Consider the following 16,886-nt stretch of genomic DNA (forward strand, 5'->3'; position numbering starts at 1 on the left):
ATTTATTGATGGAGTACTATCAAAGTTTGTATTTAAAGAAAGGCCGTCTCTAACCATAGGCTTGACTAAAGAGTAACATCCCTTTTATGTAAATTAGCCATGGAATAGATGATTTGCTAAGCAAAAGTTCTCAAATGTCAACCAAATTTTACATGAAGGTTAGCTAGATAAAACCTGCACATAATGTTCAATCATTTAGCAGAAACTTCAAATGTATGCATCTATTTATAACATTAATTTTGCAAAACTTTCTATTGTGAAATATGCAGAGAAGTGCATGCAATTATATGTTGTTCATTCTAAAGGTGAGAGAACTTCATCATGGTTCATGCTGGTTTTGACCAAAGACATGTATTCTCTACATAGGAAATTGGTGAAATCGCTACAAACATCTGAACATGACTAGTATGCCATGAATGTACTATGCACTGGCAGTTCCAAACCAGTGCATTGTAGTGTATGGGATGCTTAGTCACAATCTGCCATTCACGGAATCTGACAGAGTTATACAAATACTAGATAAATTAAGGTAAGTGTGATACAATTTCAAAGAATGAAGTCATGTGGGAAGATTAAGGACAAACTTGCAACTCTAGAGTCTAAACAACAAAGTGGTAAAGACTGATGTTAAAGCTGCACTCTCACACATATAGCGGTTTTACAACTTTTTAATTCTTTGTCTTGGAAAGAGCAAATTTTGCGTAAGTATCTGCAAATATATGATATAAGATTGCTGACAAAAGATCAGATCATAGAACTTCATATTTCCATTTGAAAATTCATGTTTTATGGCTTAAATGGTTACTAACGGTTTAAGAAAAATGCATAAAACATCAATTTTTGAACTTAAATATAAAAATCTGAGATCTTTTTTTTTTGTCAGCAGTCTTATAAACTAGTTTCAGTGCATTTTTGCAAAAATTGGCTCATTCCAAGAAAAAAATAAAAAGTTGTCAAAACGTTGGATCTCTGAGAGTGCAGTTTTAATTTTATATTTAGACATGACAATAAATTTCTTCTATTACTGCACATAGCGCAGATCTAGATAATGTCTTGAAAAAACATTATTCACAATACTTATTAATTTGATTTTTACTGATTTGTCACAATTTGATAGAGAATTTCACAAGCAGATCCAGTGGGATGGGGGCATCGGCCCCCCTCCCAATATCTAAGATCAGTTTTGTTTCAATATAGTAGAAAAAGAGTAATAAAATGATATCCCTAAAATGCACCATTTCTATCAAGAAATTGTGAAAATTTCAAACACCACTGCCAACGCTTTTAACCAAATACATTTCAGTTCTGATGTAGGGCCGCAAATTAATTGTTTTTGCCCCTAAATTATGCCTTCCAGTATCAAATACTAAATCCACCCTTGAATTTCCCATGGTAAATGAAGCCTCTATTAAAAATTGCACAATTGAAGGATCAGCAGCCTTTTAGCTAGTATCAACAGCCTTTTGATGACAGTAAAAAGTACAAATTTCTAGTGAAGTCACTGAACCTTATTTTCACCCAGAATTATGAACTGAACTTTCCACAAACTCTTTAAGTTGTTGATTTATGACTTTTTCAGTCTTTCTTGTTTTTATTTTTTTTATTTTTTTATGGATCACTCCCTTTTAAGCGGTTCCTAAAAGTGTAAAATCATGTGATTATGGGGGCTAAAGGCCCATAACTCTAGCTCAATGATTTGTTTACAGATTTATTTTACAACATACTTAAAATAAATAGGCAAAATAGGTGAGTATCACTTAAATGAAAACCAACCATTGTTGTATTTAAAATGTGAATGACAGTCTTTAAAATATAAAAGTCTCTTTCTGGCCAATATAAATTAATTGCTAGATTAATTGCTTTTCAACCATCTTTTTTTTAAATGGGGGTATTTTGTTGTTCATTAGATGAATGTTCATGCTTTTTCTTAATGCATATTAAAGGGGCCATAAACATTAGTTTCTAGGCGAACCACAATCAAGATCATAACATTTCTCCTATTTTACAAGTTAATGTTTTACATCGAAGAATAATCTCAGTTCCTAGACAGTACTGGACCGATATGCAAATGCATACCGGTACACAAGATCAACATTTTTATATGCGTCAATATTTCTAAGTGGTGGCGAAAAAAAACGATGTCGGGGGATGAAAATCCAGCAATGAATTGATAGTTGCCTTATTGTTGTACTGTGGATTGTATTTGGGGAAGCAGCAGCTTGGTTAGCTAATTTAATAAGAATTCCATGATAACTTTTGAGTGTTTTTTGGCTAGAGTACAAAACCGGATGCACTGTTCATCCAAGGTTTACTTTGATGTTAAATGCATGGGTGTCTTGATAAGTCTTTAGATAAAAGGGAGAGGGGTGAAGTTTGTGGGTAATCCCATACGAACATGAGGCATCAGTTAGTGTTTTAGTGATCATAGCTTCGAGCCCGTCATTTAGCCCACTTTTCCTGACAGATTTACTGTTAACTGTTATTGTGGGGGTCATTCTTTGATAAAAGTACAAAAAGTAATTGTAAAAGTACATGTAATTATCAAATCACTCACCTTTATCACTCACAATTTTACCTTCCTAAGTAGAGTGCAACACAGCATTCCATTAAAAATGCTGACTTAAAACAGCCAAATGTAAAGGAATATTATGGAATGCTGGTTGTTCCAATTTCCTTGAGTCAAAAACTCTCCTATGTTTTTATAAACCTGTCCAAGTCCTCGCAAGATATTACAATTAATTGACACTGCAATTCTTGTTTGATAAATCAATCCGTTTCAACCAGCTGCTCCAACATACGAGCACGGTCGTAAAATTTTAAGATCGTCTGCATTTCATTATCGCTACCTTATTTTGTGCCACTGACTTCTCTGTCATTGACGGTGTCTGAAAGTAGTGTTGTCATGGCCTCCATTTAAAATGGCTTATTTTAATCCAAGGGAAGTAACACGTCTATATTTATCGCAAGGATACAGACTGACTTCATATAAAACATTTCGTATCGCTATTCAAACCGACTTCGTAGATTTTATAGATATAATTCTTACATCAATATGTTGGCGATATCAGAAACCCAAAAATATCTAACATTTTCCGGGAAATTAAAGCAATGCATTGTGGTACTCGCTGGGCATGCGCACTTAAAACAAAGGGAGACAACACAGTCTCCACTCTTTTCAAGGGCTTTAATTCATCTAGCAACCATAGAATGGGCAGAACATAGGCCGGATTCCGTGGTAACGGTAGACCGTAGAAGCAAAATTTACGCTTTGTATATTAAACTTGAGCGCGTTTAGTAGAAAGAATGAATAAAATTAAGAAGTAGAAATTACAGTTCAGTTCACCTTTAAGGAATATGTTCCTTGTTTTCCAACAAATATGAAATCATCTCTGATATGGAACACTGATCAAATATGAAGCTTATTTGCAAAATCCATTTCAGAACAGATGAGAAGGGTTCAAATATGACCACATATGAAAGAGCCCCCATTGGCAAAATTGTGACAAATAGTATTCGTTGTCACATAAGAAACCTAGTTTATGATAGTCTTAAAGTGAGATAAGGATTAAAAAGCCTCTTGAATGTCAGCCCTTGTAATTGCTGCGGTTTTACCACTTAAGAGCTGCGATATGGTCAAATGTTTCAAGAGTAACCGCCGAGTTCATTTTCGGGTGCGCGTTTAGATACTGCACCGAGAGGGCTACAAATGAAATTCCCTAATGGTGTTTTTGTAAGGTCCCTATACATGATCTGATTTGACCTCCGCTTATTTTTAGCAAAGGTAGTGTGCATACTGACAGATTTGTCATTATTTGCAATGTGTTGTGTTAAAGAGCCCACAGATTCTAATGAAAAACCTTTGCTTAAAGCAACTGTTCACCAGATGATCAATTTGCAAGAAAAAAAAAGAAAATTGTCGAAAACTGTCATAAACTTGACATTAATGTGTACAATGCATCGAAACTTACTAACTGAAGTACCACATAGTTTACAATTTATTTAAGTGTAGCAGTTATTTCGTATGTTTCCATTAAAAATGATTACTGGGTATGTCTACCTAGTAGAATTAATTCTTTGTGCGGGATAGTCGGTGTTATCACGTGATATTAGCGAGTTAGGTGTATAGCTTAGTTATGTCACTCGATTAAAATATTATTTTATTTTATTTTTACATTTTGGTACTTTTTACAATTATGATATCCAAGCGTAACACATTCTACTAAAAATCTGGTGTACAGCCCCTTTAAAGTGTGACAATGTATTAAGTTTTGAGATTATCATAACATTCAAGGTATGGCTGGAGGTTATTTTGTTGAATGGTGTTGGCAAAGAAAAACTAGTCAATTTTGTATAACTGTTGTGTGGGTGAGTTGTGACTGGTTTGTTCGTCAGGTTGCTGTGTTCTATTGTTGTATTATTGCAGCGGTGGGCAACATGTTACTACAGTTGTGCGAAACAGTTCAGCGGGTTTTATTACACTGACCCGATTTGTAAGGGACTGATTGAGTTGCAAAACGTAGTTTTCTGGCCTTTTCTTCGTAGCTGTCCACTGGCGTGTCGTACAAGTATCGGACATTTGCTGTATGATAGACATGTGTGTTGCCTGATTTGGATATTTTGTAGTGGAGATGTCAGCAAAGAATTGGAAAAGTTTGTTCCATACATGTATTTGTATAGAAGTGATGGGATGAGTAGCAGGTTTTCGTACTGAGATGACTGTGGAATTTTGAGTTTTGTGATAGTAGTGGTTTCTTAAGCATGGTTGACCTTATTTATAAATAAAGCTAATTCTAAAAATTCACCATTCAGGACTTTGTGAGTTATTTTCCTATCTAATCGATGATGTACTGTCGAAAATATACCCAGATAAATCACTTTTTTGTCGACAAAAAGTAAACTATCATTGTCTACGCTTAGCTCGTTTTCATCAACAAATGACATATCAGCCTACAGAGAGGAGTTTGAGCAAAAACTATGGATCGATTTGTCCGTACCGTCATTCTCCGCCAGCATATCTTCGTCTTTAGACATTGTCTCTTCAGGAAACGTGGACAGTCTGTTGTGCTTTGGTGGAGGTTGCGAAGACTGTTCTTGTTTCCTCTTCCCCCCTTTTGCCGTTTTAGGATTTGTTTTTTCCATGATGATGCTGTAATAATTAACTGTTATAGGTTAGTATTTTCACAAAAATGCAGTGCTCTAGACACTAATCTGAATACATTGGTGATACACACATAATATCTCTTCAGTATATACAAATATTAAAGTTCTGAATACTGTAAAGGTACATAACCAAAATATATGTATAAACAGCTATAGAAAGGCTAAATACTCTGGCGGTACCAATCAATACCACATTAGTATTTATATAAATTATGAATACTGGAGGTACACAAACAATATCCCATTAGTACATTAACAGCTATAAAAGGCTAAATACTTTGGAGGTACACAATCAATACCACATTAGTATTTATATAAATGATGAATACTGTGGAGGTACACAAGCAATACCCCATTAGTATGTTCCTCCATATATATTTGACAGATCTCTCTTGAAGACAAGCTTTCATAACTGACAAGGTAATTTAATTTCCAAAAAGGAGTACTTGCCCCAGGTTTATGAACAATCCACGCACAAGAACAAAGATAATGTTTATAAAAAGTGAGTGCGCGTAGTTGTTGTACCGTGTTGAGAATGCGAAAGGCAATGACAATATCAGCACCAATTTTAGGGTGTGGTCTGCAAATGTTTTACAGCAAATTATAAGCATGAATGAAACTAAAAAGTAGTACACAAAAGTTGTGAAATGTAGACTGACGTCGAACATGGGCAAATGTCCCGATCATGTAAGTTGCCGTTCTGCAAAACGAAGGAAACTGCGTACGGACATATATAATATCGAGGCATGTCACGGCTACTGTGTATATATGGATTATACTTTTGGCAACAAAGTATTGTGTGAACCGTGTAATATTAGGCTACTTACACTCTGACATCTTGCTCGAACAAGAAGCACCACTTGCCTTGCACTAGCAATAAAAGCAACTTGATCTCGACGCTACAGAATAACGGAAATGACAACCCTTTTGCTGCCGTTTCGGGACATGGAATTGGCAAACAAGAATACCTTGCGAACTAATTGGCCAGTGGACAAATACAGTGGTCTCATAAATCATTGCTACCATCATCAAGAAATGAAATGTCAGTATCAAGTTCAGATACTAAATATGAGCTGTCCCATAAAAATTGGCCTATCAGCAGGTAAAATGATTCCACTACCTACGCCGTGCCAGTAGACTTGCATGCTATCAAGAGACAAACTCATGTTCGTTGTTTGGTTAGAAACACACAAGGCCGCCGCTTGTAGTCTTTTAGTGAAAGAATGTCCCAATACCAATACAGAGTGGGGCATATTGACTATTGCAATTTTGGTAAAGTGAAAACCCAAATCAGATGTTACCGAATGTTCTTTGTTCCTCAAATAGACAGCATTTTAGTTATGAAACCAGGGCCCGTATTACAGAAGCATCTTATTATTAACTTTATACTTAATTAGCACAAACATTCCTTAAATATTCTTTAAGAATAATTTAAGTGATATTACAAAATCTTAAAATATTCCTTAAAGGCGACGATTTATTCCTTTAATGTTAAGGAAGATCGAACCTTCTTTAAAAGTTGAGGAAAGTTTCTTGAACGTTAAATAAGCGAGTTCGGTAAGTCCTTTATCCGTTTTCCTATTTAGGTACCTATGCGATATTTATATTAATATTATATTGAAAGACCTAACATGATAAAAATTTTAGAGTGATAAACACAATAAATGAGACACTAATTCTGAAAATAGTGACTTTCATAAATTGTGCGCGTAAAATACGAAATAATTTGTTAACTCAATGATGTGTTGTTGTTTATTCATTGATATTGTATTGTTATTGTTATTGTTTGTTTTTTGTATCATGTATGTTTCATAAAAATAAGGCTTAAAACTGTGCTATATGCTTATTAGTTGGAAATTTGTTAACATTTCCTTTGATAATATGTTTTAATGCATGTTCTTCTTAGTAATAGTATATATTTGATATGTTTGTAATGCTTTCTAAATGTAATACTAAATGGTATATTGACTATTGTTTATATGTATGATCATGTTAATGGATGATGAACTGTATGTTTAAATCCAAAATAAATTATTCTATTTTATTCCTATGATTCCGAATTAAGATTTCCATTATGACTTGAAACGCAAATTTCGGGGCCATTCGCAATTCCTCGGCCTTTTTTATCGAAAACGAAATCGATTTATCGGTAAAAATGGCCGAGGAGTTCCAAATGTTACGGGACGATACTATTTCCCGGTCTCTCATCGTAGTTTCCGGTCTTATCCGGTCTCCTAATTCCCGGTCCCTAGGTATTGAAATAACTTATGGCTTAAGGCAACGGATTCGTTCGCCGATGTTTGGTACACAAAATTGGCGATTTCATTTGCCTTTAATAGGATTAAAAAAAATGTATTATTCTCGAATTTAGTCGATATTTATTCAACTTTTTGAAAGACTGGCTATTTTTAAAACTATTTTGGGTGAAAATAAAAGTATTTTGAGCGATATCAACAGAAAGTTTATGTTTTGTTATCTAAACGATAACGGTGACGAACTGCACTATTAACTTATATGTCCTTTTTTAACTCTATCAGGAAAACAACAACATACATTGTCGTTTCTACTACTTATATCCTGAATTTTGGTGAAGTTTTATATTGTAAGAACCCGCTTACTTAAGGAGTTTTGTATTGTTAAATCTTAGTTAATCACTTTAAACGATACTGATCATGTGTTCAATTGTTTTTCTTTATTTCATTACTGTATCGATTTTATTGTACCTTAATTCAAATATGTGAATTTTTTTTGTTATGAAAATAAAACTAATTAAAACTTACCACAATCCCCTAACCAATTAATTATAATTATTTTGTATAATGATTAATTCCAAACTTGTTGTGAAGCCGCTATAAATCCACCTCTTAATACTTGTGTCAAACTGTAGTAGTATTGAGTTTTCACAGGCTTTTACTTAAATGTAACTGTGATTTAATAAAATAATATCGAGTTCAGTTGAGTATAATATAAAACAAAATGAAAGATGAAATACAATACAGCCTATTTTCGTAATTTAGTCATACCCTCGGTTTGATGAAGGTCACATCCCTAATGGCCAATACCATCTTTATGGGGAAGTGCATATGCGGGGCAAAGATGGCTACTTTCCCCATACCTTAATCCCCAGTCTGGTAGCCAAACAGCATATAACACGTAAATGTTTTCCATTTATTGTGTTAAATATGTGGGTACATGAACTTAACCTTTAAAAACACATAATAACAAAAAGTTACATTAGTAAAAAAAGAAGTATTAAAATTTTTCACCAGCATGAAGTTTCGAACTTGTGACCAATACGCCTGCAGTCAAGCATATCATTTATCAGGCCATAGTGACAGAATGTCTTTTTATGATGATCTCAATGAAATTTATAAAGTAGAAAAAGGTCTACAATTACTGAAACATTTGTCAACATTGAAATAAAATTGTATAACTTGAGTGTTATTAACAGGGTTGTTGACATCCAGATCTATCATGTAGTACGGCACACTGTAACACGAGAAGCTTTCACGAGATATACTTAAACCTATTTTTGTCAATGTAAAGAAAATCAACAATGCCCCCTTTATTACCCTTTTTTCTTTCTGAATTATTTGATTACTCTGAGAACAATTAATTGGTGCATATATGTGCTCTCATGGTGCATTTATTATATCAAGGCGGTGGTAAGAAAGTGATCTTCTTTTCACTCTTCAATGTAAATGTATCATGGTTTTAATTTCAGATCCCATAAAACTACCAGAGCCAAGGTGGAAAGAGGCATAGGTCAACTGAAGAGATGATTCGGTGACCCCCCCCCCCCCCCCATGGTGCAATCGGGGTGCAGCCTGATGAAGCTTGCAGGTATTAAAAAGTATGCTTGACAGCGCTAAATAAATTGTATAAAGGAATCATGCACTATTTCAAATGTAAAAACAAAACTGTTATATTGGCATGACCTGCAGATGACCCTATGTTTCAATGTATCCATGGTCTGAAGAGCAGTTTAAATAATAAAACAATAAATCATGTTTGGCTTAGAAACTTGTCAGACAGTATCATGGGCAGATGACATTGAGATGAAAATTTTGGCTATTATTTCCACACGAAGATGCAGATGCCAAAACGTAAAAACCAATTAGGGATGTTTCTGGTGAAATACAAATACAGTATGGGCGTGTGTTAGTATGAGCTTTAAGGTGCGTTTTATGTACATCCTTACATGCATAATCATAACAAAGAAATTTAACTGATCACATATTGTTTTATTCAACTCATTCCCCCACGTACAGGAAAGTAACGGCATAGAATACCACATAATACAAATCATGAACCCACTGTACCAGCTACATGTATAGATATTTAAAAGTTGATGTATGGCATTATTTAGAAACGGACGCATTCACATTCTTAATGGGAATAAAGATTCCGTTGATATTGATTTGTTTTATATACAAACACCCAACACTGACAGGTACTTACTATTTAACCTTCTTTTAATCAAAGCCTAATACATTGAAAGAATAAGAATACACTTTAGTATACTTTAATTCCTGATATTCTGAACCCAAACAATCCATTGTTTCTTCTGAATTACAGAATTGTTCTGCTGTTTTGCACAAAATCTGTTAAGCACAGAACATACCAATGCCAGACGTGATCGATGACGGTGGAAATGCTAACAACATCGACAATAAAGTTGCTCCTCAACATCGGTTACAAAACAGGGATTACTTCGCCAACACATACTATTAACAAGTACATGTAAGTTTTTTAGTACATGCTTTACGATGATGTCGAGATTCATTGGTGAATTGAAAAGGATATTTCACTCTTTCAATAGGTGAAATAAGATTTTGATATCTTTCATCATTTTTAGATTTAAGCATGCCTCCACAAAAAGGTGTTACAAATCAACGAGCAAAGGGCTGGTACACGATTTCAACGATGTCATTTCTGAAATGACATTAAATCTGGCCCACTTTTTTGAAAAGCTTCCATTAAGGAATGTTTCAAATCATTTTATGCATATAATTAAAAGAACGTGTTGATTCCAGTGTAAGATAGGAATATATTTAACATTGTGAAACTTAAAGCCAATATTTCACAGGTGGTGTACCTTTGTGCTACGCCACTTGTAAAATATAGCTTTTGGTGCTCACTCCGTTAAATATATTAAGATCTTACACACAAACAAAAAAGTATCCAATGTTCATTCTTTGCAGAGCTATTTTCTGAGCACCCTGATCTGGAGCCGAATCTTCTCTTCCCGTAAAGTTTGCATAACAGTATAGCAGGAACAGGTGCAAATCACTGTGTCACTGCTGCAAACAATAAGTTAGTTGTATGTACAAATATAAACAGAAACTTGAGCTATCATTTAAAGGGATTTTAATACCCCGAACTAAGTCATCACAGAAACTGGGTTGCCAATGTATAAAGTTTCATAACATTCCATATATATGATACATGTAAGTTAACATTATACGGATAAATACAGTACATAAATAGATTTTGATGATTTCTTTTTCTTTGCACTAACATATACAGTTCATAAATTCATGATTGACAGCTTTTATCCTTTGTTTTAGATTGTGTCATGGCCTGAAACCATTGGATGATGTGCTGCTGAAAAGTTGATATTTCGTTATATGAATAGACATTACTTTACATACACATCTAGTAGTTTAAAGTGTGCATGAATGTGATACCTACATGTTGTATAGCTCACTGGTCACATTATGGTCTGTCACCATCTGAAATGGGCTGAAAGGGAAACTTATTCATTTCATTACATTTAAAATGAATAAAATGAGTAAAATGATTTTCAAAATGAACATTGATGTATGTAAAATATTACATTGTAAACTAACATTATAGTTGTAAGTGTTAACCACTGAATAAAATAGAATTGTTACAGTACTTGATTGTATAAATTTATAAATATTTATCACAAAAAAACAAATATTACAATTGCAATCTGAAAGATTGACCGTTTTGTCAACTTCTAAGAATGATAAATGATGCAGTCTTGAAAAATTACCCGTAATTTGTAGCCAAATCTTTATACTCGCACTGGCACTGACACTTCTTCCACATGTTGATGCACTGTAATGGTTTTAAGAAACATAAATACAAAAACTAAAATACAGATATTATTTACAATTGGATAATTGATGTGTCCCAGTATGAAAAGTAAAAGCTTAAAGCCAGAGAACTGCGTACATGTATATCTATCATCATCATCGCGGCCATCACCACAACCACCAAAATTATCATTGTTATAGTTGTTGTAAAAAATCAAAATAACACACAATAAAATGATTTTGTTTAATAACTGCATTTTAAGCTTTTCATATGTATATGAAAACTCCCATTCCTGCTATAAGACACTGTATTGTTTGTGTAAGTGTAAGTGAGCTAACAATGATAATTATAGTATAACAGTCTATAAGGTTACCTATAGTTCGGCAACTCATCTCTGCTTGCACTGAAATCTCCATGTGCACTAACCATTGCTGTGCGTTATCTGCTTAAAGTATATATAAAACTTAACATAGATACACTATTTTAGTAAACCACTGTTTTGATCTTAATTTGTATAACATAAGGATACAAATAATATAAAATTAATTCTAATGTATTTTTTTTCTAGACACTTAGAAACCATGCTGTCTGACATAGCATATTGCAATTCAAACTATAGGACATAAAGAGCAAATTGCTAAGATGTAGTTGTCTGCTTCCCCCAAAAAAGGAAATGGTTTCAATTACCAATTGTAGATAGTTTTTGTGGCATCTTAGTACACTTGAACTGTTATTATTTGCTAACTGATTATATGTATAACCAGCTAACTGTGGGTATTTAAATTGATATTGTCTGGGTTTCTTAATCCTAACATTTTCTTGAAAAAAGCTGCTTACGTATAGCCATAATGTTTACCTGTAAAGATCTCTCCCACTAGTTGTGGAACTGCTTGTGGGCATACTGAAGAAGATATAAATAGTTTTCTGGTTCATAGTTGCATTGAAATTAGAATTTTTATTTTGTAATACCTAAAACAGTTCTATCAATCAAGTTGCATTCAATCTCAGAACAATGTGTTAAAATATGTAACTTCCTTGTTCTCATAACAGTCCTTTGTTACATACCGTATTTATCCTAATTAATGCACCCACTCATAATTGTCGAGCCCAAGTCTCGGAAGAGTGGAGGGCTTATTAAAATTTCATCAATGTGCATGAGATTCAGCTGAATTAACAAAACATAATAAGCATTATTTTCTTCAAAATTAACACAAGTAACATGCTACATGCCTGGGAGCATAACTTCGGAAAAAAAGGTAGACTAAAAGGTTATTTCATGCACACCTGAGAAGAAGTGTTATGAGCTTAATTTATTTTATCTTTAGAATTTTATGAACAATAATAAACTCTTAAATAAATGCAATAATTATGAGTTGTCGCTATGTTGCCTTTGTATATATGATAATATCATGACAATGTGCATATCCATTTTGATCCATTGCACAAAAAACATTGATAAGGTTAGAGAAGTTCTATGGTTAAAGTGTCTGCACCTCGCTCAACAGGTTGGAGGCTGGTGTTCAACCCGGTTGGAAAATCTCATATCCTATCGGATTGGATACCAATATTATTTTTACACAAGAAATGGATCTGATAGCAAGAAATTTCTGTATTAAAATTAGCTGTTTCATGGTAACATAAACAGTATCTCTCACTCTCTATGGGTTGGAGATAACTAATACAGACATACATGTAACGATTACCGGTAATGTGTGAACTTGTGAAAGGGCAGCTGGAGAATGGCCGAGGTCATTGGCATACAAGCCTGGCCTGAGATTCCTATTAGGCCTCATGACTTCTTTTCCACAACCGATATGATGGCATCTACTAGAAGGCCTATGGTTCCTGCATAAGATAAACCGCTTGAAATAAGTTGGTTATGCAGTGTAAATGAGTATCATAAAGAATCATAATCAAACAATAGATTTTTGCCAAACATTATGCCCCCTGAGCGCCATGTTGTCCGGAATCTATGGATAATTGAATGAAATATGCATGGACCGAAATGGCAGCTGTTTTGTTTTATACATTGGATGCCTTTGAGGTAGTTTTAAGATTATGACCGTTCGAAGTGTGAGGATAGTAGGTACAGTTGTTAATCATGTTCTGATGATGACTGATACTTGTATATGATGACTGATATTTGCAGATATACATGTTTCCTCATAGCACTAGGAAATAAGTAAAAATGACGTACATCTTAATGACACTATGAGTTGTGACATTGACCTTTGACTTAAAGATCTCAAAATTAATGGGGGTCAAATACTGGTAACCTCCAACCTAACTGTCAAGTTTGAGGGTCATGGGTGCAGACATTGTCGAGTTATCACACGGACATGTTTTTTGCATTCAATTTCACTGTGACTGATCCGATGACCCATAAAACAACAGGAGTCATCTTCTGCTTAGGCCCAACTTCAAAGTCAAGTTTGTGGGCCATGGGTGCTGGCATTGTCGAGTTATCACTCGGACAACCATTTTGCATTTAAGCTCACTGTTACATTGACCTTTGACCAGATGACCCCTTAAATCAATAGGGGTCATCTACTGGTCAGGCCCAGCCTCCATGTCTAGTCTGGTGAGTATAGGTCCAGGCATTCTGGAGTCATCACTCGGACAAGCTTTGGTCTACCGACGGACGGACCAACCGACATGTGCAATGTACATGTACCCCCTCTTCTTCGAATGGGGGCAAAATAAATGAATAAACAACAGTAATCATTATCAATTAAGATTTTTTGTTACATAATCAACTGGTTTAGTATAATAAATTTGCGAAGCCATGACAAATATTTTTCCAAACTAGTGTCATGAACGTATAAACACGATTTTTTTTACTTATTTTCACCGCCTGTGCCTTGCAAATTGGTAAAAAAGTTGTCTTTAAAAAAATACAAAGTCAGACCAAAATAGCTAATAAAATGATAAATATGCAATGTTTATACTTTTTTATGCATCATTATGTTGTTAAAGAGTTAGTCTTGTCAATAGATTATTAAAAAAAAACATTGCTTTTTTGTTCATTAACTTCATATGCATTTATCAAATAGGGAAACAATTATATTTTGGGGGGAAAAAACGGACATGTTTTCGAAATTGGACACAGCCTTTAGAAGGCAGTAAATTGCAAAATTGTATTCACTTATCAGTATGCTTAACAATATTTGACATATAAACAATAAACGTTTATAAAAAAATCCATTTTGGCAGCAATGATACCAAAATAATAAAATAAAGTAGATTACCTTTGATTGCTTTGAATATTATTGTTTGTTTTGGAGAAAATCTTGGTAGAGGTTCTTATGCTTATGTCTGTACCAAGTTGTCCCGATCTTGCATTTAATCATGAGCGGCGCGACGATACTCTGCCCGAGCATTATATTGCTCAGGTATGACCGCCTAACACATATGTCTCTTTGATTGGATGTGATAGCTTAAAGGAAAAACAATATCAAATTGAAATTAAAATTAGAAAAAGTCCGTAGCACTTGAAAATAAAATCAATGCATCTAAATTCAAAATCTTTTAATAAAACATAATCCATAATGTTCTTTCATTCCTCAGGAAATGAAAGTGAAAAGAATGACATCGTATTCACTCACACAGCAGACACAAGCTCACGCCAGTCTAAATATAAAGATATAAAATATATTCAGTCTGATTATAATACAAAAATGTGCACATGCAATTATATATATTAAGTAGCTTTCTAGTTTTCAGTCCTAATAACTAGGTTCTAGGAAGGCAGACCTTGTTCATGATACCATGATACTGTGTAAGATTGGAGGGGAGGGGGTGCTGATCGCTTAATATATTATAAATTGTGACCTTACCATAAGTGCCCCCACCAACCCCTGGTCAATCCATCACTAATAATTCACAAGCAGTTAAATCGACATTGGGAACAATCCCACAGCCAAGTCAAGGTGTACTACTTTTGGAAAAAAAAGACTGTACATGCACTGAGCAGTTTTTGCGAGGATAAATTAATGGTGGTTTAGTATTCATTCGTTCTGTTGTCTCGTAAAAATACAATTGTAAGAGTTGCCTTTTCGGGTTTCAAGTCAGCCCACCTGCCCAACACCCCCCGGCCCCCGCCACCCCAGGCATTACTCAAATTAGTTGGGTGGCAATGGACATCGGGTAGAATGTGTAACGTATCTCACTTACAGTTTTTAAACCTGTGTCAAGTAACGTGACTGACACTAATTTTTGCTTCTATAGCTATTAGTTTTACAAATATACTCACAGGGCGTTGTTTCGTATTGATAACGTGTAAAGTTGTGACTCCCGCTCGGACCTCCCATTACTTCTGCCACAAGCATGCAATCATGCAGAGAAAAAATGGGGAACGTTTCTTTACTCATTGTCCCATATTCGAAAACGTAAACAACGATAAATGCCGTATCCAAGATATAATTCGTGCGCATTTCCTTATTCAGGTTCTATTTTTGTACTGGAAAATACCGGAATTCCAGCTTCCAGTTCTATATTTAGCTAGCGAACTTTTGGAATTCCAAATTCCGTTCTATATTTAGACACGAAATTACCTAAGTTCCATAGAAACGCAGATAGGTATTTTTTGTCTTTTAGCCTGTGTGTATCATCTATCGGTGTACTAAGACTTCCGTTGCTTACTGTTACTGGGTTTTGCGAGATTCTAGCAATAGCAATGGCTTACATTTAGAAAGTTGAATTAGAATATAGAAAAAAAATGTAATTACGTATATGTTTTAATTTCTGGGGAATTCTTACGCGCAGAAACGACACGATCTTCAAATGTTTGTAGCTGACAGTTCTCTTGAATGAATATAAACAATCCGAAGTGCAGGTACCCGTTCACGTGATCGTTATTCGGCATGTTTCGGATTACATCGATAGACGGTATACACGGATAGATGATACATTGAGTATAAATATTAAGATGTTTTTGGTAATACGACCCCTAACAACATGCTAAGTACAACAAAGGACGCTTTCAGCATATTACAAAAAGCTAAGAGTATAAAAAAACTTAAACCGGATTGCCAATGATGTACATAAGTGTATACTAAGAAAGATGTGATGTACTCTTAACCTGTACTCACGAAAACAAAGTAAAATTTATAAAGCTGAACAATCTTATTCGGCACGCTGCGTAGACTTGGACAATTGTGACATCCAGTGCGCAGCTTCCGGTGCTGTGCACGATACAGGTTGCATTAAACTATTATGCTATGCACTACCGCTCTGCCTGTCGAAGAGAAGGGTGAGAAATATATACTCTTAATAAAGATAAACCCATTTATAATTCTTCTACGTCTTATGAATTATAATTTCCATTTACATTAGGAAAAATCAGGTCGGAATACATAATCATCCGTTTTATTATTGTAAAAACAAAGAACCAAGGTCAGTTTAAAACACTGTTAACAGAAAGGACAAAATCCTCCGACGAAATAGGCGAAGACGCCATTGTCAGTTTGGTCTTCCCACGTGGTTTGGGACGTAAAAATTGGGTATTTATAACGCAGGCTAAAGGTTTTCCTTTTAAGTGCTCACTTCCCACAACTCGGCTATTGAAGTATATGTTGCACAAGATTTGGAAAAAATAATCAAAGCGCTTGAAGCGATGAATGGCTGTCGACTGTCAGTTCTTTCAGCATAGCGTCTTGAGG

General features: G+C 34.5%; 1 protein-coding gene across 4 annotated transcripts in view; it reads right to left on the bottom strand.

The window, feature by feature from the left end:
• Window positions 1-16,355, bottom strand: part of LOC128211527 (ATP-dependent RNA helicase DHX58-like) — a 28,416-nt gene extending 12,061 nt beyond the window's left edge. The window contains exons 1-2 of one of the 4 annotated variants that reach the window (XM_052916424.1): window positions 16,317-16,355; window positions 4,995-5,146 (exon numbers count right to left, since the gene is read on the bottom strand). In XM_052916424.1, coding sequence (XP_052772384.1) covers window positions 4,995-5,139 — 145 coding nt within the window. In that variant the 5' untranslated portion in view covers window positions 5,140-5,146; window positions 16,317-16,355. The other 3 variants (XM_052916423.1, XM_052916426.1, XM_052916425.1) reach the window with 3 other exon arrangements.
• Between the last annotated feature and the right edge of the window lie 531 nt (window positions 16,356-16,886).

Source organism: Mya arenaria, chromosome 12, assembly GCF_026914265.1.
Source record: "Mya arenaria isolate MELC-2E11 chromosome 12, ASM2691426v1".
NCBI classification, from domain to species: domain Eukaryota; kingdom Metazoa; phylum Mollusca; class Bivalvia; order Myida; family Myidae; genus Mya; species Mya arenaria.